The sequence below is a fragment of the Cnephaeus nilssonii genome (genome assembly GCF_951640355.1).
Source record: "Cnephaeus nilssonii genome assembly, chromosome: 5".
Lineage (NCBI taxonomy): Eukaryota > Metazoa > Chordata > Mammalia > Chiroptera > Vespertilionidae > Cnephaeus > Cnephaeus nilssonii.
Genome location: NC_137076.1, coordinates 93,173,947 through 93,197,513, shown reverse-complemented (window position 1 = coordinate 93,197,513; position 23,567 = coordinate 93,173,947). Strand labels below are relative to the sequence as shown.

The window sequence follows — 23,567 nt, the reverse complement described above, 5'->3', positions numbered from 1 at the left end:
TTTATTTACTGACAGTGGTCAAAATAGGAAAGGTTTTTTTTCCCTTTTAAAAAATAATAGCTGTACTCTTTTACCCATAAGCTCCATTACACCCAAAGAACAAAGTGAGCTTAATATTTCACTTAATTCAGCACTACCGGTTTTTAAAGAAACACATGAGAAACAAATCAGTGTGCTTTAACCCAACTGCATTCAAATTAATGGAATTTTAATCTTCTTTTATAGGCCTTAGCCAAAATCCAAATTGTTGAGCAATCCTCAGAGAAGTTGGAATACAGAATGTTGAGGTCAAGTTAGATATCATCAATGTCTTCGTCATCGTCACCAATGTCATCAAACTGGATTTCATCGTCATCTCCAGGACCAAATGTATCAGTTTCATTGATTTTGGCATGCTCCGGAAGTTCGCCATATGCCTTCAGACTTCTCGCTTCATCAGCATTGTATTTTAAAATTACATCAGCTTTATTATCCTGGTAGTCTCGTAGACCAACTAATATTATGTCTGAGGTATTTATCCAAACCTTTTTCCTCAGTTTCCCTCTGATGTGACACAATCTCTTTACACCATCAAAACACATGGCTTCTAAGCGTCCATTTCCCAACATTTTGATTACCTGAGCATATTCTTGCCCATCTTCTTTGAACACCAATTCTCTTTTTTCGGATTCATTTTCATTCTTACCCCTACGTCTATTTTTACCTCCTTTACCTTTATTCTTGGGCATGGCGGGAGCAGAGGCCTCGCTCTTACTCTGGGGGCGATGGTGGTGGCGGTGGCAGTTCCTCCAACGGGCGCGAGGTGGGGCGCGAGAGGTGACGCGTGGAGCCCCACAGTACCAAGTGGGCGCGAGAGGCCGGTCACGTGCGCGGGCGAGTCCCCCAGAGCTTCATCTTGAATGAAACAGGCCAATGTTAGTTTTACCCTCCTGTGCATAAATCCCTAGAAGCAGTGAAGTTATTAGCTAGACAAGTTGGCTTGGGGCAAATTTCACAACAGAGATTGGTAAGTTACCAATAGGCCGAAGTCTGGTAGATGGTTCTGGGGTTTCCAGACCTGTGACAAAGGAAGGGAGGGAGGGTTCTGACTGCTGGGCTCAGCAAAGCAGGTCAGTGTCAGAAACTTTTGGGCAAACATGCAAATGAGTAAGTTGCATGACAGAGGGATCTTTGAGAATCCTACTTTGTAGCTGGCTTTCGGCAATGTGATCATTCGATGTGATCAATGTGTGCTTGTGGTGGAAACCGCAGAGACGGCAGGCAGCCCACGGAGCCCTGGCTCCAGGAAGATAGGATCCCTCTAGCAGTCAGCTGGCCTCCATCGCCTTTCCACAGTCCCCTGGGCAGCACTGGCTCTGGGCTCTATGCTCTCATGAATGACAGGGTCAATCAAGCAGCTCATCAAAAAAGTTAGGCTTTCCCACCCACAGGTCTAGGGTCTGTATTTATGCAGTACCCTTAACAGGACAGTCAGGGAGCAGAGAGCAGCAAACGTTCCCGTTCATGCTTCAGATGACTTGTTCTTATTGGTAGGAATGGACAGCAACATTGAAAACACACAGCTTTGGCTCCTTAAATCAATAAGAAGTCTAGTTGGGTAATAAGGGGAGGTTTCCTTTCTGAAAGGAGGTGATGCTGTGTGATGAAGCCCACTAGAAAGTAATCTCTTGTAAAATGAACATGCCCACACACTCAGCCCCAGTGTCTATTCTCCACATTTTATTCTAAACAAGGACACTTGACTGGGTGTTCAATTCCATTACTTAAATCTGCTTTGCCCAATACAGTACCCACTTGCCACATGTGGCTATTAAAATCTCATTTTCAATTAATTAAACTTTTTAAAAAGAAATTATTTTTTTAGTCATACTAGCCACATTTCAAGTGGCTAATAGCTACATGCAATTAGTGACTATCATGTTGGGCAGAATAGAGATAGAACATTTCCATCATTACTGGAAATTCTATTTGACAGTGCTTCTCCACCTGAGCCTCTAATTGACAAAGAATAATCAGAGCTACCATTTATGAGGTGCCCTCCATATGCCAAGAACTTTGCTAGAAATAATTACTCTCTAATACCACCACCAATGATCACAAAGTCAAATGCTCATAGGGCCAGACAGGATGGTAAGTAAAATTGGCTAGGGGCAACACCATGGGAGAGGAAGGGACTGTGGCTAACTGTAGAGTATATGCCTCATCTAAAAGGGACATAAATCCTCAGTTTGATCTAATTGTTGTCATTTGAGAATATAGGTCCAGCACTACCAGATCTTCTGAATACAAACAGAATTTGTAAATCCAAATTTTCATATAAAATTTCATTACTTTTCATTGTAAAGCAACAAATACACCGAGTGGCCAGATTGTTATGATCTCTGAATGCATAATAATCTGGCCACTCAGTGTATATCCTATATAATAAAAGGCTAATATGCAAATTGTCTCCTAGACCAGGAGTTCGACCAGCAGGCAGGCTGGCCAACCGCCCATGTCCTCTCCCCCTGGCCAGGCTGGCTGGACCCCACCCATGCATGAATTCATGCACTGGGCCTCTAATATGTGTGTGTGTGTGTGTGTGTGTGTGTGTACACACACACACACACACATATATATGTATATATCCTACCTAATAAAAGAGTAATATGCAAATTGACCCTAACTCTGCTACACCCACAAGCCACGCCCACAAGCCAATCAGAGCAAGTATGCAAATTAACCCAACCAAGATGGCTACAGCCACAGAGAAAGTAGGAGGGAGGCTTGGGTTTCCAAGGTGATAGAAGAAGCCAAGCTTTCCCCTGCCCTGGCCGGCTTAAGCCTCCACTCAAGGCTACAAAGTTTCAATTATATAAAGTAAACAAATCCAAACAGAAATGGCTGTTGGCCACGGAGGGAGCAGGAGGCTTGGCTCCGCTCCAGGATACAAAGTTTCAATTGTAGAAGGTAAATAAATTCCAGATACCAGGGCCTCCACTTGGGTCGCCAGGGGGCGTGGCTGGCCTGCAAACCACCACAGGCCCCTCGCTCAGGCCGCCCCACACCCCAAGAGAACCCCCACCCTGATCTGGGACACCAGGGCAAACAAGCTGGCCCCCACCCGTGCACCAGGCCTCTATCCTATCTAATAAAAGAGTAATATGCAGATTGACCATCACTTCAACACACAATATAGCTGCCCCCATGTAGTCAAAGATCCTGCCCCCATGTGGACACAAGATGGCCACCACAAGATAGCCAACAGGGGAGGGCAGTTGGGAGGCACCAGGCCTGCAAGGGAGGGCAGTTGGAGGCGATCAACCCTGCAGGGGAGGGCAGTTAGGGGAGACCAGGCCGGCAGAGGAGGGAAGTTGGGGGCAAACAGGCTGGCAGGGGAGCAGTTAGACATCAATCAGGCTGGCATGGGAGTGGTTAGGGGGTGATCAGGCTGGCAGGCAGGTGAGCAGTTGGGAGCCAGCAGTCCTGGATTGTGAGAGGGATGTCCCACTGCCCGTTTAGGCCCGATCCCAGTGGGATCGGGCCAGTGGGATCGGGCCTAAACCGGCAGTCGGACATCCCTCGAGGGGTCGCAGATTGGAGAGGGTGCAGGCTGGGCTGAGGGACACCCCCCCCGCCCCCATGCAACGAATTTCATGCACTGGGCCTCTAGTATGTGTATATGTGTGTATACACACACACACACACACACACACACAGAGTGGCCAGATTATTATGCGTTTAGAGATCATAATAATCTGGCCACTCAGTGTATATCATTTCTTTAAGCACCATACAAACTAAACCTAAACATACCTCAGCTCTGGATTCAGTCCATGACCTGATTCACCCATGTGCAACTTCTGTAAGTCCATGGAGGGCCAAGAACCGTCTTTTAGTTATTAATCTCTGCAACTACATAACTAATACTGCCACTAACTCATCAAACAATAAACACAAACCACAACCACTGTCAATTCTACTTCTGATTGTTTGAGCCCTCTCCCAGAACCATACAGAGTCCCCAGCTAGCCTTCCTCTGCCATGCAGGAGATTATCTGTGAGCTGTTTGGGAGACGAGATCCCTGCTCCTGAAGGATTTCTGTTGTCATCATGTAAGACAGCATAGAGAGTGACTTTTTAAGGAAACTGGGTTTTGAATGTGAGCAGCATCTCGAAATCAACCTTGCCCAACCTTCAGCAATGCATGACTCCCGCTTTGTGCTTTTCAGAAAAGTAATGCTTATATTTCTCTCCACGACCGAGGCTGCCACTGCTGATGTAGTTGAGAGAACTTTTATTCTGGAGAGCCTTATCGTCCTGAGCCAGTTTCCTTCCTCCCTGACACATTCAGTGACGCTACACTCCAGTGTTTGTTAGAGCACAGATGTTTCCATGGTGATGATCGGTGACGTCACCAGCACTGGAATGTGTATCATCAAATTTATCTAGAGAGCTGCAAAAAAGAGTGGGAATTCCATTTCCATTTGAACTTCATGAGGACTAACTCAGCTTCCTCAACAAGTAATTTGAGGAAGTTTGGGCTGTTCAATCTGGACATTAAAGAGCAAACACTCACACTTGCCTGTTTGTGATTCATTTTACTATTGGATTTAATACATTGGAACTGCTGAGATAACATTCCCCTCACCCACCACCCCACACATGTCCCAAAAATCTTCTATCTCAGGCCTAACACATAGTAGGTGCTCATATTATTGGCTTATTTGCTGTGCACCTCTGGGAAAGTTACCTAACCTCTCTTTAGTCTCAGTTTCTTGCAATGTTGCCTATAGAAGATGTATGCAAGCATGATAAGGGCTCAATGAGTGTGTATTGTCATTATTTTTAGTACTACTACTATTACCCAGAGCTATGTGGTTAGGTAGACCATGGGTCCCATCCCAGGTCCGAGACTGATTAATTTTGTGACTTTGGATGGATAAGTTACCGACCCTCTCTAAAACCCAGTTTTCTCATCTGTAAAATGAGGATAATAATTATCATAGGTCCTTAGATTTGTAAGGGTTTGATAAGATTAAGTAAGTGATCACCATAGTGTTGGCACATAGTAAATGCTCCATAAATGTTAGTTGATATTAGTACAAAAAAAATAATAATAATAGAAATAATAATAATTATTATAATAATACATATTACTACCTGGCCTGATCACCATTAAGCCGGGTGGCAAAGTCTGAGCACTGTTTCTCCTTTGTCACTAATGTTGTTGGTGGTGTCATATTCAAATAAGGATAACTTGGATCACCTTCTTAGCAGTGACCGTGTGGCTCATGATCTCTAATCTGCCTGACTGGCTACCAAGTTCCCAGTGTTGGGATTTCTGGCGTTACCTGCTCTGTGGATTACTCAGGGGATACACTGAAAGTCAGTCTTCACTTAGATCCTTGTTCATTATCTTGACTTCTTGCTGCATCCTTTCCATTGTGAGGGAAGACAGACATCTTCCCCACTCCTCCAAGAAAAAGACCGAAAGTGTTAGCTAATAATAAAGCACTATAGCTTTGTGAGGGCACCGCATTTTGCCATGGGGGATGGAAAATACAAAGAAACTAATGCCACAATTGGCCTTCAACCTGAAACTCAGGAGAACAAGGGCAATATTAACATTCCCCAAGCCCTTTGAAGATCCCCAGTGCACAGTACCAAGTATTTACCCAAGTGAGGGGAAGACAGGGCAGGCATACAAGCCAGAGCTGTACACAACCGTGGTGGTGACAATTCAGTGTCTTTGGCCCTATGCCTGCACTTTTTCAAAAATTGGAACACTGAGAGCAGTTACGTCCTGAGGCTGCCTCTCTCCCCAGTCAGACCTTTCCCATAAAGCTATTGCTTAAGGAGGAAACCTCACTACCTTAGACTCTCCCGTACATCTCAGTATTTATGAATGAGGAAAAAGAGGCTGAGAGCAGTTACCAACAGCTTCAGCAAGCGGGAATTCATTCACCCTCTGTGGATCACACAAGATTCCAGGAAATAAATTTGCCTTTGGCAACTCTCCTACTTGAAATTCAGAAATAGTTATGTGAGCACAAAGGTGGTGAGTGTGTGGGTCACACAGGGAGACTGCATGAGTGTGAAGCATGGTCTCAATTTCTCTCACTTGCAGAAAGATTGAGCCATGAAAGGGAACTTGCCTCCAACTGTCTGACATGCAGGATATAAATAGAGATGTGCAGCAGCTCAAAATAAATCAGGCTACCTGTAAACGAGATGGTGAAAAGCCCAGAATGAGGGAAAACGAAGGCTCCCACAGGTCACCTAAGAGGCGAAAATACCTGGTAGTCACACTGTGCAGTAGCTGCTGAAGGTGGGGGTTTGGGAGTGGAGGGGCCAAGGAGCGGGGCGTGGTTCCGTAAGGCTTAAAAAGGGCAATTTCAAAAAGGAATTTTCAGTGGCCAGATAAAGCATTACCATACCCCAAATCAACGTGAGTTAGCATCACAGATCCACACCCACACACCACCAATGAAAGAGTCCATTGTCATCCTTTGCTGAGTAGATATTTATGTAGCTATCAACTTGAAGTGTCCACATGAGTGGGCGGTTATGTGTGGTTGGTTGATTCATTCTACAAAGAAGCAGATTTCCATGGCACTGTTGTTACTAAGAACCTTAAGGAGCTGTCTACCCTTTGAATCTTCTGGAGAGAAGTGAAGTAAGGCTTTGGAGAGCGGGAGGCCCCCTAGCTAAAGGAGGTAGGACATCCCTACATCCCCAACAATGATTAACCATTAACAAATAGTGAAATGTCATCATTTCCTTGAATCATATGCTAATAATAACACGGCCAGTTGTGGACTGGTAAACTGAAGCAGAGGAATAAAATGTTGTCTTTATAACTTAGAATAGCCCTGGCTGAGTGGCTCAGTTGGTTGGAGCATCGTCCCATACACCAAAAGGTTGCGGGTTTGAGTCCCAATAAGGGCACTTACCTAGGTCGCAGATTCTATCCTGGGTGCGAATGAGAGGCTACAGATTGATGTTTCTCTCACATTGGTCTAAAAATCCATAAAAACATATCCTCGGGTGAAGATTTTAAAAATAAAAAACTTAGAATAATATCACAACTGAAATATTAATGTATACACTTAGAAGTAAAAATATTTGAGCTGGGAGGAAGCCTAGAGATTCCAAATCATTAGCCCATGGCTATCTATATGCCTCCTAGGTGACTTTTCCCCCCTCTTCTCTCTCCAGAATTTAAAGTTTTATAATTAATTACCAACAATTAAACATTAGGCGAGTCTTGCCAAAATAGAACACCTAGCCCTAATAGGCGTTCATTCCCCTTGGTGACAACTGCCTGGGGCTGGGGCGGTGGAGCATGTCTTTTGTTCTGCAGTCTCCACCCAGCCCACTTCCCCTGTGTATGTGACCTGCCCCCAGCCAAGGCACACACACATTTTTCTACCTCCTCCCCCACCCTGAAGATCATCACCTTTGTTTTGCCAGGAAGGAAACTAAGGATTTCCCAAAAGGTAAGGTGATTTGTCCAAGGTCACACCAAGGGTAGAGGTGAAACTACAAATTCAATTTAGGTTCCCTGACTCCAATTGTAAGACTCTTTCCAACACATCATGATGCGAAATAATGTTCCTGACCTCCACACCAAGAGGCGTCCTTTCTATCTGGTTGTTTTCTGCTGTTTGTGTTGGTTTCTTCGGTGGAGGGACGATTGGCCTGGCATCCTGTGCTCTCTCCCCTGCTTCCCAAGGACAGGAATGCTTGCAGAGTAAGGTCTGCACTTGGAGCACATTTTGAAACTGTGAACCCATGACTGGCACATTTCAAAGTGACAGTCAAGTGTGTCCCAGACAGGACAGTAACTAACCAGTCATAGTCAAAGATAAGACTTCAGCTTTTAAGCCAGAGCTCTCCAAATTGTGCCCACTAGTGTTTACTTATCTTTTCCTCCTTCCTTTTACCTAAACATCTCCATTGCCTTAAGTGACTCCAAAGGTATTAAGAAGGCAATAATACTGTAAAGTGAGGATCAGAATAATTTTAAGTACAGAAATGGAACTGTGAATGTAATCATGAGCAAGTGTTTCAAATGGCCTCCTAAAAAAGTAATATCCATCTGGCTAATTAATAAAAGGCCAAAGGCATGAGACGAGAGAGAGAGAGAGAGAGAGAGAGAGAGAGAGAGAGAGAGAGAGAGAGAGGAGAGAGAGAGAGAGAGAGAGAGAGAGAGAGAGAGAGAGAGAAAGAGAGCATTGACCAGTTGCCTTCGGTACATACCCCTACTAGGGATTGAACCTGCAACCCAGGTAGGTGTCCTAACTAGGAATCGAACCAGCAACCCTCTGGTGCACAGGACAAAGCTCAACCAACTGGCTGGGCTGAATTTTTATTATTTTTTAGCAGATTTATTGAGAGGTAACACACGGCATGCTTTTTGTAAATATCAGCCCTGAAACCATGATTAATTGACTCTACCTTACACTTGAATATGCTGGTTGTTATTAGTTATGTGGGCAGACATATCAAGGGCAAATATCAAGTTCATGAAACATGGTTTATAGTGGAACAATCTGGAGCTTAGGGACTTGCATTCTCATTTGAAATTACCAATCTTGTGCCTTTGGGCAAATCAATCTTCTCAGGTCTCAGTCTCCCTGTCTATAAAATGAAGAGGTTGACTGTGACCTCTTGAGTACTGCTAGCTCTGTGGTGCTATGAAAGTGCACACACTGAACAAGCTGGAGGCTTACACTGAGTGGCCAGATTGTTATGATCTCTGAACCCATAATAATCTGGCCACTCAGTGTGTTTGTATCTCAAATGGGTACCAAAAGTATTCTAGACTTTTGCTGGAGATCAACCACCTATTTGCCCTGAGCTTTCTATTAGCCAGTGCAAAGGGGAAAACTGGTCAGGTGCACGATTTATAGTGTCTTTGATATCAAATAAATGAGGTACTCAAGAGAAGTACACTGAGTGGCCAGATTATTATGCATTCAGAGATCATAATAATCTGGCCAATCAGTGTATATTAAATGCATTTGATGGCATAAAGGTGCGTGACAGAGAAATGCAGGAAGGAAAGAAGACCATGGATTTTTAGAAACTCCAGATTGTGATCTCACTTGCCTTTTGTAAAGAACCCTTGGCTTTTAAGTTTCCCAGACAGAAGTCACTCTCCCAGGGCTAAGACTGGGTCTGAGATGTTAGCTCAGTGATGGAGAGTGTGGCGGTAATTCAATATTTTCCTTCAAATGATGCCTGAAGACCCTGGGGTGGGTGGGGAGGGGACACCTTGTGTATATGAGATGGAATAGAATATTGAGGTCCCCTTAATTTTACCCACAGGAGGGGAGAAAGAGCATTGGCGACAAGACTGTGTCTTCCCTAAGTGGAAGAGTTTAAAAGTTCAGATCAAAGTCAGAATATTAACACAAATTCCTCATTTTCTAAATTTTATAAATGAGGAAACTGAGATCCAGCAAGATTATATGGTGTAGGCCAATTTGTGTTAGAACAAGGCTAAGAATTAGGCTTATGATGGAGTGGAAAGGGCCCATAAATGTAAGGGTAATGAACATGCCATTCATTGTGGTATTCTCTAGCTCCTGGTCCAGTGCCTGACTCATAGTAGGTGCTTCATAAGCAATGGTCACCACTGACCAATTGACTGACTTTCTGAATGAATGCATGTGTTTCTAACTTGTGTTCCCTGATAACCAGCTAGACCAACACATGATCCATTTGAAACAGAGGACTATTTTACTGGAAGTATCAGAAGGCTTTCTCTACTCACTGAGAGACACTTTTTTTTTTCCTTATTGAGTAATACTTTCTGAGTATTGCTTCCTCTTTGTTGATACTCTCAGAATGAATATCAGAGCCCTAACAGGAAGTTGGTGGAGCATGACAGAGAGCTGGGGTTTCTTTTGATGTAGACTTGGTGGCTTTACTAGAGGGATGATCAGTAGTCTGACGCACTGATGTGCTAGGCTGGCACTCGGGGAAGTGGCCACTGCTCCCGTGATTGTGGAGTAGAAACTCAGTTGCAGGAAGAACCCAGTTCAATTGAAGAATTAAAACGGCACCTCAACAGAGCCACTCTTGGGCTTTTCTTATAACCCATGTTTTCACATCTTTCCTTCGACTGTGTCCTTCTGTGGCTGCTACTACTTACAAGTAAGTCTGGGCATGGACTTTTGAAATTGGGTTGTGCAAGATAAAGATACAAGAATGGCCTTCATAATGTTTGCAGTAGCGAACGTTTGGAAGCAATCTAAATGTTCACCAACAGGGAAGTGGAAAAAATAAATAGTGATATATCTATGATGCAAACAGTGAATCTGATTAAACATAATGATATGAAGTGTCTCTAAGTCAATGTTAATTTTTTTAAAAAAGAGAGGAACAATGTGTATAGTAGACTTCTTTCTGTCTGTTTGTGTTGCAGGGTGTGGCCCTACACAGATACTTCTTAATGTATAGACTCTGGGAAGGGGAGCTGGGAATAGGAAAGAGCAGAGGGACTAGACTTTTCATAACCTTTTATACTGTTTGTTTACAGTGTATGTGTTTTTTAAAGAAACCGATTAATTTTAAACCTAAAAAGGGCTATGTATTAGCTTCTTATTCAGGTAAGGTTTTTTATTCATTATGTGCCTGGTACTTAAAAAAAGAGAAAGCGAGAGAGAGAATTGTGTTAGGATAACTGCCCTTCATTGATGAACAACAATTAACCTAAATGGCTGAGAAGTTTTCCTGGCTGACAATGAATGATTCTTTTTTTTTTTTTTTATAACTCTTTCCATCATCCCTGCCCTCCATTGTTCACAGGACTGGGCCACAAGTCTCTCCTAGAACATTGGTTTTCAAAGTGAGGTTCCAATACCAGCCATGTCAGCAATTCCAGGGAACTTGTTAGAAATACAAATTTTTATGCCCTACTTCAGATCTAGTAAGTCAGGAATTCTAGTAGTTGAGCCAGGCATCTGTGTTTTAATCAGACTTCCCAGTGGTTCAGATGCCCCTCAAGTCTGAGAGTCATTGCTTTAGTGAATCCTCCTTTAAACTGGAGAGCAGCAGTGGTTTCTTTACTCTGCAAGCATTACTTGCACTTTTCCTGAAGTGGACCAATCTCACTCATCACCTGCATCTTGCTCTCCTTTTCTCTTTGTCCAGGGTCTTTGGAGGGGTCACGCACAGCCACGGTGGGTCAGAATGCTAATCTGCCCTGCCACTACTCTCCAACCACCTCTGAGAACCTCGTACCTGTGTGCTGGGGCAGGGGACACTGTCCTGTCTTTCAATGTCAGAATACAGTGCTCAGCACTGATGGAAGGGAAATACACTATCAGAGTTCCAGCAGATACCAGCTAAAGGGGAATGTCCACAAAGGAGATGTGTCCTTGACCATAGAGAATGTGACTTTAGCTGACAGTGGGACTTATTGTTGCCGTATCCAATTCTCAGGCCTAATGAATGATAAAAAATCAAACCTGAATTTGGACATCAAACCAGGTGAGTGGACTTTGCATGCTTTCTTTATGAATAATCCCCTCCAGATCGTATTAAATATACTAATTGTTTTCACTTCTGTCCTTCACAATGACAGCCCTGGTGGTGGGCCCCTAAGAATTAACAGGCCCAGAAGCAATGTCCGGCCATGTTTAATTCTTCCATCTATATTGAAACTTAGGGATATGATCTATATAATGGCAGGAAAGGCCTAGATCAGTGGTTGGACCCTGGTTGCTCATCAGATTCATGTGGGGGGCTTTTTAACACGATAAATATTGAGCCCTACCCACAAACCCGAGAAACCAGTGTCTTTGGAGGTAGAGCCTGAGCACTGGGAGTTTACAAAGTCTTCCCCAGGTGCTTCTCCCCCGCCTGCAGCCAGGATTGAGACCCACTGAACTGTGGGTGTGCTCAGGGGTGCATGTGCTTGTATGTTTTAAGGTTTATAGAGCATGTACTTGAAGCTGATGGAGCTGAATTCAACTCCAGTTCTGCCGCTTACTAGCTGTGTAATGTTGCACCAGTTATTTAAACTATGTGACCTTCTCCTTTGTGAAATATGATAGTGCCCATCATATTGGCCATTGGAAGGATTTTAGGAGATGTATTATGAAAAGCATTTAGTGTGTGGCTATTAGTTCTATTATTAACAATTAGACTGTGACAATGATGACTGTAACACAGTTCTTAAAATATGTAATGAACATTTTAAAAGTGTGATATACTCTCAAGGAAGGTGTTTAGGTTTGAAGGTGAGCATGTGTTTCTCTTTATTTATTTCCCTTTGGATTCCTTGAAACAAGCTCTCTGCTCTCAGGGAAGCCTCACCCTTACATTGCTTTCTGACACTAGCCAAGGTCACCCCTGCTTGGACTCCATGGAGAGCCTTCACTACAGCCTTTCCAAGGATGTTCACCACCGAGGAACATGGCTCAGGTAACGTTACATGGGTGCAGGAGGAAGCCTTTAGGTGGTTTCTGAGTTAAGAGGATTTTGAATATGGGGAAAAGGAGGAAATGGTTTAAGAACTGACATATAAATGTTTCTGTACACATGAGATAGAATTTCAGGTGAGGGAGGTGCTGGAATAAACCTGTACTGAGAAATGTAATGAGCTTTGGGCCACTTCTTTGGATCTCAGCTTTCTCTTTTGTCCAGAGAATTATGGTTTTCATGACCCAGTAAAATTCCTGACCCTCACCTAAAAGTATTTCTATCAACATATTTTACCAAGTAAGAAAAGCAACATTTCTATCTTAATATTGCTATCACTGCAAAAAAAGTGTCAGTCTTTTAAATTAAGTAAATTTAATCTAATGAAAAACTCTTTACATTGCACGGTTATTTTGTGATTTATTCCTGGACTGGTGATGTTTTGTCTTGAATTGACTCCAGTCCATGTTTGGGGTTAGATTCAGTGATTTCCTGGACTTCTTCTAACTGGAATAAGCCCAGCATCCTCCTCAGATTTTGATCATAGCAGGAGCAGCTAAATTCTTTAAGTAATTGAGCTAGGCCTTTTCCATGCTGTTCTGGAAGAGAAGATAGGGTCAGAAAAGCACTCTTAAGGTCACATTGATCAGAAAGATTAATCTTAAATATTTTCTCTCAGAGACCTGGTCTCTCCTAAACTCTCTGAAGCTCATTATTTTATTTTGTAAAATGAAGTTAAAAATAGGTAAATCCAACTTCCTAATGTCACAAATCTCATAAGTTGCATTTTATGAGATTTAAATAAGAAATGTGACTAAAGTGCTTAGCTGGTGTCTGATCATGGTACATATATACTCAATGCATGTTAGTTATTGTTGTTAACATTATCACAGTAGTGATAATGCCAATGTGAAGGATGTTGAAGGCAGCAGAGTTAAGTGTATATGCTTATATTTAAGTGTATTTGCTCCCAGATATGGAAGCAACCTAGGTGTCCATGATGATTCTCCTTCATCATATATGTTCCTATCTCTCTCTCCTTCTTCCTTCCTTTCTCTGAAATCAATAAAAACATATTTAAAAAATAGAAAGGAAAATATTATATTTGATACACACACACACACACACACACACAGTGGAATATTACTCAGCCACAAAAAAGAATGGAATCATGCCATTTGCAACAATATGGATGGACATAGATGGTATAAGTGACATAAATCAAATGGAGAAAGACAAATATCTTATGTAATTATATGTAGAATCTAAATATAAAAATATTTTAAAAAGAATATATAAGTAATTATATGTAGAAACTAAAAAATGAACAAACAAAGCAAAAACAGACTCATAGCCACAGAGATCAATCTAATGGTTTCCAGGTTGGGGGGAAGGTGAAAAAGGTGAAGGGGAATGTAGTCAATAATATTGTGATAAATTTACACAGACAAATGACTACTAGACTTACTGTGGTGATTACATTGTAATGTATATAAATGTCAAATCACTATATTGTACACCTGAAATTAATATAATATTGCATACCAACTATACTTAAGTTAAAAAAAAAAAGAGCCCAGCCAGTGTGGCTCAGTAACTGAGTGTCGACCCATGAATCAAGAGGTCACTGGGTCAGCCCTAACTGGTTTAACTCAGTGGATAGAGCGTCGGCCTGCGGACTGAAGGGTTCCGGGTTCGATTCTGGTCAAGGGCATGTACCTTGGTTGCAGGCACATCTCCAGTAGGGGGCGTGCAAGAGGCAGCTGATCAATGTTTCTCTCTTATTGATGTTTCTATCTCTCTATCCTTCTCCCTTCCTCTCTGTAAAACATTAATAAAACATATTAAAAAAAAATAAGAGGTCGCTGGGTCAATTCCCCCTCAGGGCACATGCCTGGGTTGTGGGCCCGATTCCCAGAGAGAGGCGTGCAGGAGGCAGCCGATTGATGATGTTTCTCATTGATGTTTCTCTCTCTCTCTCTTCCTCTCCCTTGCTCTCTCTCTAAAATCAATATAGAATCAATAAAAAAAAATTTTTTTTAAAGCGTGTATGCTAAAGCCATGGAGAACTAAATTGGAAGACCATTTCTGTCATTCACTAAGCTGTGTGACCTTGGTTAAGTCACTTCCTAATTCTTGGCTTCCTCATTTGTATAATGGAGCTAATTGTCTCTACTTTAGGATAGTTGTTTTGAATGCTAAACGAGTTACTTCAAAAGTTTAGCACAATGCCTGCTCATGGTAAATTGTAGCTATAGTTATTTTTATCTTCATGTTTAGGCAGCCAAATACCCTGTTTTCCTTCTATTGAGAAAATGCCAAACTTTTTCAAGAAAATTAACGTTTGTTATCTGTTGAAATCGAATTACAATAGAACACCTGCCTGAGTGTTATCAATGTTGTTGGGATTTTGCAGATTCTCCTAGGGCCCTGTGGACACAACAAACCACATATTCAACATAGGTCTTCAGGGCAGAAATCTCCATTTTATAGAACATAAATAGCTGGGTTCATTACCTGGGGGGGAAAAATCCTAATGTTGACATATAAGTGTTCAGTAAAATTTGTTGTTCTCCCAATTAATTATTGTAAAAAGTATAGAGTAGAGTTAATTTCAAATAGGCTTATAAAAGTTTTTTTAAAACTCAAATAAAATATATTCTTTTAAAAATATATTTTTATTGATTTTGAGAGGAAGGGAGAGGAAAAGAGAGATAGAAACATCAATGATGAGAGAGAATCATCGATTGGCTGCCTCCTGCATGCCCCACACTGGGAACCGAGCCTACTACACAGGCATGTGCCTTAACCTCAGAATCGAACCATCATCTCTTGCTTCATAGGTCAGTGCTCAACCACTGAGCCACAACAGCTGAGCAAAAGAAAATAATTTTTTCCCCCCAACGGATCTATATTTAGAATTAGACTTAAATATTAAGCAACATGGATAGGGCAGAATAGTTGACTTGTCAAGAAAAATAAAACTCAAGACTTGTCCATTTCCTCAGAAGCACTTTCATGCTTTTACACAGGTCTTTAAGAATCATGTTCATTCTTTCTATCACTGCCCACTGTTGGGTGGAATAGCAAGCAGCAAGCCAATGTCTTTACTGGTACGTATACCAATGCGTTTTAAATGCAAGAGAATTTCTATCTAAAAGGAAAGTCTGTTTTAAGCAAGGAAATATTTTTAACTGTTCTACTGGTTATTCTTCCTCTTTGTAGCAGAGACACAGACTCTGGAGACCCTCCATGATAAAAATCAAACAGTAAGTAACATTTGTGTGTGTGTGTGTGTGAGCTAACATTGTGTTTAACCCAGAGAAAAGAAAGTATGGCTTTAAGTCTTCCTTCCTGCCCACTCTTTACTTAGGAAAAATGCCTAATCTTCCTTAGTTTCAGATTCCTTGACTGTAACATGTTGATAACTGTTGTAACATGGGCCTGGTGTAAGCATGCTGTGAAGGGCCAGGCACATAGTTAGCCCTGGCAAACCAAAAAGAAGAAGCATTAGCATTGTGTCCCTCTTCTCAGAGTTCACAGCTGCACACCACTGTGGGCAAGTCAAAGATCCTCCATCTCCCTAGAACATGTTTTTTCCTGCTTCCATTGCAATCCAACTGAGAAAGATTATTTTTTGTTTGAATTTATTTATGTATGACAAGATACCAGTCAGGAATATTCTAAGCCAGGAATTTATATATCCATCTATAAACAAAATCACAATGATTTTAGTGTCCCCCACTTTCTTTGAGTAAAGGAGAAAAACCTCTAGAAAGCAAACTTCTAGCATTGACCTAAAAATTCTTTGAGGACTTATCTAGGGGTCCTCATTCATTTAACTCAATCTCATATTTGTGTGTTCACAAATAAGACTCAACATTTTGTGTTTCTCCCCTCTTTGTGATCAAGGACTGCCTTTTAAGTGTGCATCCACAATGCTTGATGCACAATACCTTGCAAATAGCACTCCTGTAGTAAATGTTTGTTGAATAAATGAAGATTTAATTTCCTTGACTTCTTTGTTTTAAAAGTGTTTCCTGATGTTGGTTTTAAAGGGGGACCATGGACTGAAATTTTATAAGGAGAGGATTTTCTGTGTGACTGTCAGTTATCAAAAAGTCAAATTAATTGCAGCAATATCTATAGCTATTATTGATTAAGCATTTATCATGTATCAGACCCTATGCCACGCATTTTGTATTTTTTGTCACTTACATTTCCCAATAACTCTATAAGATGACTCAGCTCTTGAGGACCGAGCTTGGAGTTGAACTCATGACTGTCTGACTTTTAAGTCACAGTCGTTCTGCGAAAATAGTGATTTCACTGCAAGACACCAAATTTAGACCATTCTGAAGCTTTATGGGAACACAAAGGGATGTGAATGAAGAGGATTCTACTCCAAAGCCCATTTTTGTGGGAGAGGGGAGTCCACTTAATAAGAGCTGCTTTTTTACACAGCACAGAAGGGCACTTTTATTCCTTGTGAACTCCAAAGATTAAGTACTCTATTTCTTTGGATGTTTTGAGGCTTGTCGAGAAGGGAATAGATCAAGGGTGATTTCTGGGTCCCTGTATTCCTGTGATGCTGTAAAAAGGATGGTCCAGTGCACAAGTCATGAAAATGGCTTAGCATACTACCTGTTTCTGGCCATATGCTGCAATTCTGTTTGTGTTTCCATAGCAAATATCCACACTGGCGGATGAGTTACAAGACTCTGGTTACAAGACAACCAGAATAAGTGTCTATATTGGAGCAGGGATTGCTGCTGGGCTGGCTCTGGTTCTTATCTTTGGTGCTTTAATTCTCAAATGTAAGTCACTTGATGTTGTATGTCTTTCCCTCTGTTAGGAACTGCTGATATAGGAACAAACATAAACCTAGATAGAAATATAAGTTTATATTTATACCTAAAGATGATTAGACTGGCTCTGGCCAGTGTTGCTTAATGGTTACAGTGTTGGCCCGTACACTGAAGGAAAGGTCCTAGTTGTGATTCCCAATAAAGAGCTCATGCCTGGGTTGCAGGTACTATCCCTGGTGGTCGGGGTGCATGCAGGAGGCAACCAGTGTGTCTCTCTCACACTGATGTTTCTCTCTCCCCATCTCCCTCCCACTCTCTCCCTCCCACTCTCTCTAAAAAAAGCAAAGGAAAAAATATCCTCGGGTGAGGATTTTTTAAAAAAAGGAATAGACTGCATAGTAGGTGTAGAGAAACATGTTTTCATTATTTCTTATAGGTCCTAGAATAAATTTGAAACCTTGATTATGACTTAAAAGGTCCTATAGATCTAGCTCTAGCCTAACTAACACTCAGACCTTACCTTGGCTCACTCTCTTATTCCAGCCATGTTTTCAGTTTCAGGCACTCACCGTGATCTTTATCAGTTTTCTCTGCCTGGAATGCTCCTTCTGGCTCTTGGCTGACTTATTCTCCTCTTTCAGAGCTGACCTTCAAAGTCACCTTTTCTGAGAGTGCTTTCCTGACCTTCTCTATTCTAAGTTCCAGTGCGTGGCTTGTTTCCTTTATATCACAGCACAATGAGAAATTATTATAGTTGTTATTATTATTATGTTTGAAATCCACCCTCAGTAGAAACACGGGGTTTCACAAACTCAGGGCTCATAATTTACCTTTGTGTCCTTGATGCTTAGAATACTGCCAGACACAAAGTAGGTGTTCCATATATTTGTAAAATATGAAAAATGGCCCAACCGGCGTGGCTTAATGGTTGAGCATCGACCTATAAGCCAGGAGAATCACAGTTTGATTCCCAGTCAGGGCACATATCTGGGTTGCAGGCTTAATTCTCAGAAGGGGCGTGCAGGAGGCAGCCCATCAATGATTCTCTCTCATCATTGATGTTTCTCTCTCTCTCTTCCTTCCTCTCTGAAATCAATAAAAAAATTAAAATAATATGAAAAATGCATCTTCATTACTTTCAAGCATAGTTCATGTAATAAACCAAGACACACATGAGTAGTTTGATTTAATTCAATTTAAGGGAGACCAGATTTCCTCAAATAATCCTTGCCTCCTATGAGCCATTTTTTTTTTTTAATTTATGAAAGCAATTTTAATTGACTTTCCTTCACCTTTTTACCCAGGGTATTCTCATAGGAAAGAGAAGTTACAGAATTCCAGGTAAGAATAAGGGATGAGGTAAAAGAAGGTGGGAATCTTGGAGTTTTCTATACCAATATGGCTTTAATCTTTGCTTTTAGAAGTCCTGCCCTGGGACTCTGGGATCTAATCTTATATTTCCCTTTTGCTTTAGGATTTATGAAATGTAAATCTGCTCCTCTGTTTACTTCCTGATCTCTCTAGCTTCCTTAGTCCTAAAGTTAAAGTATAGCAGTCATCTCCCTATGATAAGAAGTGCATATTTCTTTCTATTTTAATCAGTCTTTTTTAGTTGACTGACCCTTCAATTGATGGAATATCTACTGCATCCAGGCTCTGGTTGGGCACTGTGCCCCATAAGTAAACAAGAAAGCAAGAATCTACTCTTAGGGCTTTTATAGCCCAGTCCAGGTGTTCTTAACTTTGATAACCCATTAGAATCACTTACCCAATCTGTTGTCATCCCCAGAGCCAATAAACCAGATTCTTTACAGATAAAGTCTAAGCATAGATATTTTTGTAAAGCTTCCCAAGTGATTCTAATGTGCAAACAGGGTTGAGAACGACTGGTCCTTTATATTACAGTCTTAGTGTCCATTCCTGACTATCTGCACATAGGTCCGTACACACATATGCATACACCCCAATTCCAAATACATATACCGTACATAACTTTTACTTCATTTTAGCAACATTTGGTACATTGGTAGAATGCAGTATGTATCACGAAAAAAAAAGACTCTGTCCATTGAATACTATCTAAACCAACAATAATTTTAGACTAAATAGAGACAATATATTCATGAAAACGAAATAGTCTATAGTAAATAGAAGCCCCCAAAAAAGTCAAGTAAAATATGTATCAATGGTTTTAGATTATCTGTGTCACTATTCTTTCATTGAGCTGAAACCTGAAATGTGATAACATTTGTAGTGACATTTACATGCATTAATTCATTATTTGTCACACCATTTGGTTAACGGTCATCTCTACCTATAAAGGTAAACTCCATAGAAAATAAAGAACTTGTCTGCCACATTAACAACTGTATCCCCTAGCACAGCACCTGATACTTAGTAGGCACTAAGTATTCAATATTTTATTATGAATGAATAAATGCTCCTTATAGCAGCCTGGTCAGATAGAGTGCTAATTATTCCCATTTTACAGATGAGGATCCTGAGACAAAGTTTTCTAGTATATAACCTTCATGGGATGTGTGTTTTATTCACTGCTGTGTCTCTTGCTGCATGAAACAGTGTGTAACACACTAAATAGTTCCCAAGCAAATGAAATAACAAAACTCAAGATTACATGTCTGGATTAGTGACAGGGATAGAATTCAAACTCAAATCTGATTGGATACATAACATATTTATTTCTTTTTTGTTGTTTTGAAATTGTTCCAGCTCACAGAACAATTGGTACAAGGAATAGTAGAATCCTTCACCAAGATGTGTAATTTAACATTTTAATATATTTGCTTTATCTATTTTTTATACACACGTGTGTTTTTTCTGAACCATTTTCAAGACATTTCAAACATCTTGACAGTTCACTAAACTTCAGTGTGTATCTCCTCTGAATAAAGATATTCTCTTAGATCACACAATGCCGTTGTTTTTTGTTTCCAACAATGCCATTTTTATACCTAAGGAAATTAAGAGTAATTCAAATTGTCTTAATGTTCTTCAAATTATTCTATTTTATGGTTTCTTCCCCAGTCAGGACCCAATCAAGCATGATGTACTGCATTTGGTTGGCATCTCTTCAGCAAAGCCTATTCTCTTTTTTTTCTATGTCTCCTGAGAAATGCTTACCTGAACTGCGACATTTTATTTCCACAGCCTCATCACTTTGGCCAACCTCCCTCCTCCCTCAGGGTTAGAAAATACAGTAGCAGAGGGGATGCGCTCAAGGGAAAACATCTATACAATTGAGGAGAACCTATATGAACTGGAGGACCCGTCTTCGGATTACTGCTATGTTATTAGTGGGTAGCAATTCTGATATCCTCTGGGTCGTCACCCTTCTATGCCATCAGACCTAGCAGAGGTTGTATTGTCTTCTTTGAAAGCTATCAGATGTGTCAGCTGATTGACTTTAAGGTTCTGCCTGCGGCTACCCAGCATTCTTTATGCAGTTTCTGAAGATACGCTCACAAAAGGATTGAACCATGATCTACCCAGTTCTCAGACTTGTTACTCCCTTACCTCTGCATTCCAGCCAACTGGTTAGTCAACTCAGGGCACTAGAATTCAAATGAGCTTCTCTGTGAAGTACGAATTCTTAATGTGGGGTCTCCTGAATTCCAGGACTTTCAGTCCCATGATGTATCCACGAAGCTCCAGAAACTGGGGGAAATTACGTGCTGAGATGTATGCATGCCTTTTTTGGTACAGAAAGTCTAAAGGGGCCACCGATTTCAAAGAGAAGGGTGACTCATAAAAGGTGAAGAAACTACTGGAGTAGACTAGATGGCCTTGAAGGTTTCCTTTGAGTCTCAACATTTAAGCTACTTTGAATGAAGACTCTCCTACAGATACCAACTTACACTCTCCTCCAGCAAAGAAGCCGGTCCAGCAAGCCATGGTGTGACAGGAGCTCCTGGGGAAAGAAGGAAGTGCACTCGTGTATGTTGTCAAGTTCTGCTTGGGGAGAACTCAGAGGGAAACGTCTCTGACCAACTTCTCCATTCAGGCGAGAACCGGGGCCATGCTTTTCACAGAAGAAGAAGCAGTGACTGGGATGCCTATTCCATTTCCTGGTGGAAGGAAGACGAAGGGCTGCAGCAATCTGTACTTGTCAGCCTCAGATCCCTTGGAGGAAGGACAGTGGTCCCTAAGCTTCCATTCCAAGACTGTGGAGACTAGCTCTGCCTTCCTTATTTGTTGTCTCTGCTCTCACACATAATAGAAATTTATTAAATATCTTTGGAGTGAAAACCTTAAATATGCAGAAAGGTAGCTTTCTGGAAAGACCTTCCATTGGGGCGCTCAGACAGAGCTCTGCCACCTCACTTCTTGGAGAACACACAGACCCTAAGCTCCATCTGTGCTCTAGTGTAGACAAAAGTGGCTGTTTTCAGACAGTGACAATATGCACCTGTCACTGTCTGAAAACTGCCCCTCCCTAAGTGATGACTAAATTGCTGCTGTGCTGTATGCCATGATGTTAGTCACCTGGAGGGAAGTGACTTCAGAAGACACTTAGACAAGATCAGTGGTTCCCCTCCAAAGGAGATTCTTACCCCACAGAAATCTTTAAACAAGGGTATGTATACCCAGATGATCATTGCAATGATGTTTGCAAAACCTTTTTTCATTGATAGGGGAATAGTTGATTATTGTGGTCCATCAGCACAGTGGTGCAGGTAAGAAGAATTAGGTGGTTTCATCGTTGAGCTGTTTTGCTAATTTAACAAATATTAATTAGTGCTTACTATGTGCCAGGTAATCTGATGCTGAGACCAGCGAGAGAGACCAAATAGATGCATCCCTGACCCCATGAAACTTCTAGTCTGACAGGCAGGAGAATTGGTTCTATCCATTCACTGTTAACATTTACTGGCATCTACTTTGTGAGGCACTGTTTTAGTCCCTAGGAATACAACAGTGATGAAACCCTTAATCTGACAAAGCTTATGTTACTTGTCAGAGGGAAATGCTATATTGCTAAATCAAAAGAAAAAAACATTCTAGAACAGTATATATAATTGATGAATTTTTTTTTTTACCTTTAAAAAATCTGGAAGAATATACCCAAATTAATATGGTTACCCCACAGGGACAAATGGTTAAGAGATAGACTCGGCCTGGCTGGTGTTGCTCAGTGGTTAAGCATCGACCTATGAACCAGGAGGTCATGGTTCGATTCCCTGTTGAGGCACATGCCTGGGTTGCAAGCTCGATCCCCAGTGTGAGGCGTGCAGGAGGCAGCTGATCAATGATTCTCTCTCATCATTGATGTTTCTATCTCTCCCTCTCTGTTCCTCTATGAAATCAATAAATATATTTAAAAAAAAGAGAGATAGACTTGCCCTAGCTGGTTTGGCTCAGTGGATGGAGTGTTGGCTTGCGGACTGAAGGGTCCCGGGTTCGATTCCAGCCAAGGGCACATGCCTGGGTTGCAGGCTCGATCCCCAGTGGGGGCCATGCGGGAGGCGGCTGATCAATGATTCCTTCTCATCATTGGTGTTTCTATCTCTCCCTCTCCCTCTCCCTTCCTCTCTGAAATCAATAAAAATATATTAAAAAAAAAAAGAGATAGACTTTCACTTTTTAAAACATGCTTCTGTGTTTGATGATCTCTGTTTTCTCTAATAATAGAATGCTAAGATTTAAGCATTGTAGCAGTGATTTCCTGTCTGCCCTCCACTTCATAGAAAGAAAGGAAGACTGGGCCAGGTTAACTTAAAGAGCAAGTCCGGCAGTGAGTGTGGCAGTGAGCTAGGACTGGAACCTTGGTTTTCAGAGTAAGATTCACTTCCCATCAGTTATTTGGAATGGGACAGATGGCAGAAAGGGGAACGAAAAGCTACTACAATTGTAATGGAGAGGACAAGTGGTCACTTAATTAAAAAGTGTAGTAAGATTGAATATGTGGTTTGTTTATTGAAGTGCCTTGGAGTGTCTCTCCTCCCCCGCTCCCACCCCCAAAGCTCTGCCTAAGATACCCATAGATGAAAAGAGGGACCCTGTTATCTATTTGGACTGCAAAAGTAAGGTCTTACTATGTTTTATCTATTACTTTTTCTTGATTTGGAATTCCAGAAGCAGAAATTCCAAGTGGTTCCTTGTTTTATTGCACTTCGCTTTATGGTGCTTCACAGGTGTTGAGTTTGTTTTTTACAAATTGAAGGCAGGGCCCTAAACTAGCAAAAAGATTCTCACTTGCTTTATGTGGGTGGTCTGGAATTAAACCCACAATATCTCCAAGGTTTGCCTGTAATTGATTTAGGTGTATCTTTCTAGAGGCTTGGTGATATGTGAATGTAGCTTTAGTCAATTTAAGTTGCTTTC

General features: G+C 41.4%; 2 protein-coding genes across 3 annotated transcripts; one reads left to right on the top strand and one right to left on the bottom strand.

Annotated features, from left to right (window-relative positions):
• Positions 1-229: 229 nt before the first annotated feature.
• Positions 230-741, bottom strand: LOC307099659 (eukaryotic translation initiation factor 1A, X-chromosomal). Its single transcript, XM_079771474.1, has one exon. It carries the CDS (start codon positions 726-728, stop codon positions 294-296), a length of 435 nt encoding a protein of 144 aa, XP_079627600.1. The 5' UTR covers positions 729-741; the 3' UTR covers positions 230-293.
• Positions 742-9,938: 9,197 nt separating this feature from the next.
• HAVCR2 (hepatitis A virus cellular receptor 2) lies at positions 9,939-22,686 on the top strand. Of its 2 annotated transcripts, XM_079771470.1 has the most exons (7): positions 9,939-10,146; positions 11,146-11,484; positions 12,337-12,420; positions 15,643-15,686; positions 17,105-17,234; positions 18,530-18,566; positions 20,394-22,686. In XM_079771470.1, exons 1-7 carry the CDS (start codon positions 10,092-10,094, stop codon positions 20,545-20,547), a joined length of 843 nt encoding a protein of 280 aa, XP_079627596.1. In that variant the 5' UTR covers positions 9,939-10,091; the 3' UTR covers positions 20,548-22,686. The 2 variants fall into 2 exon arrangements, with proteins under 2 accessions (XP_079627596.1, XP_079627597.1); XM_079771471.1 differs by lacking the exon at positions 12,337-12,420.
• Positions 22,687-23,567: the final 881 nt, after the last annotated feature.

Excerpts from the sequence above, each read along its gene's own strand:
- HAVCR2 (XM_079771470.1), top strand. The coding sequence starts at position 10,092 with ATGTTTTCACATCTTTCCTTCGACTGTGTCCTTCTGTGGCTGCTACTA. Across the intron at positions 10,147-11,145 it reads GTGGCTGCTACTACTTACAA|GGTCTTTGGAGGGGTCACGC; the intron begins GTAAGTCTGGGC and ends CTCTTTGTCCAG. Across the intron at positions 18,567-20,393 it reads GAGAAGTTACAGAATTCCAG|CCTCATCACTTTGGCCAACC; the intron begins GTAAGAATAAGG and ends TTATTTCCACAG.
- LOC307099659 (XM_079771474.1), bottom strand. The coding sequence starts at position 728 with ATGCCCAAGAATAAAGGTAAAGGAGGTAAAAATAGACGTAGGGGTAAG.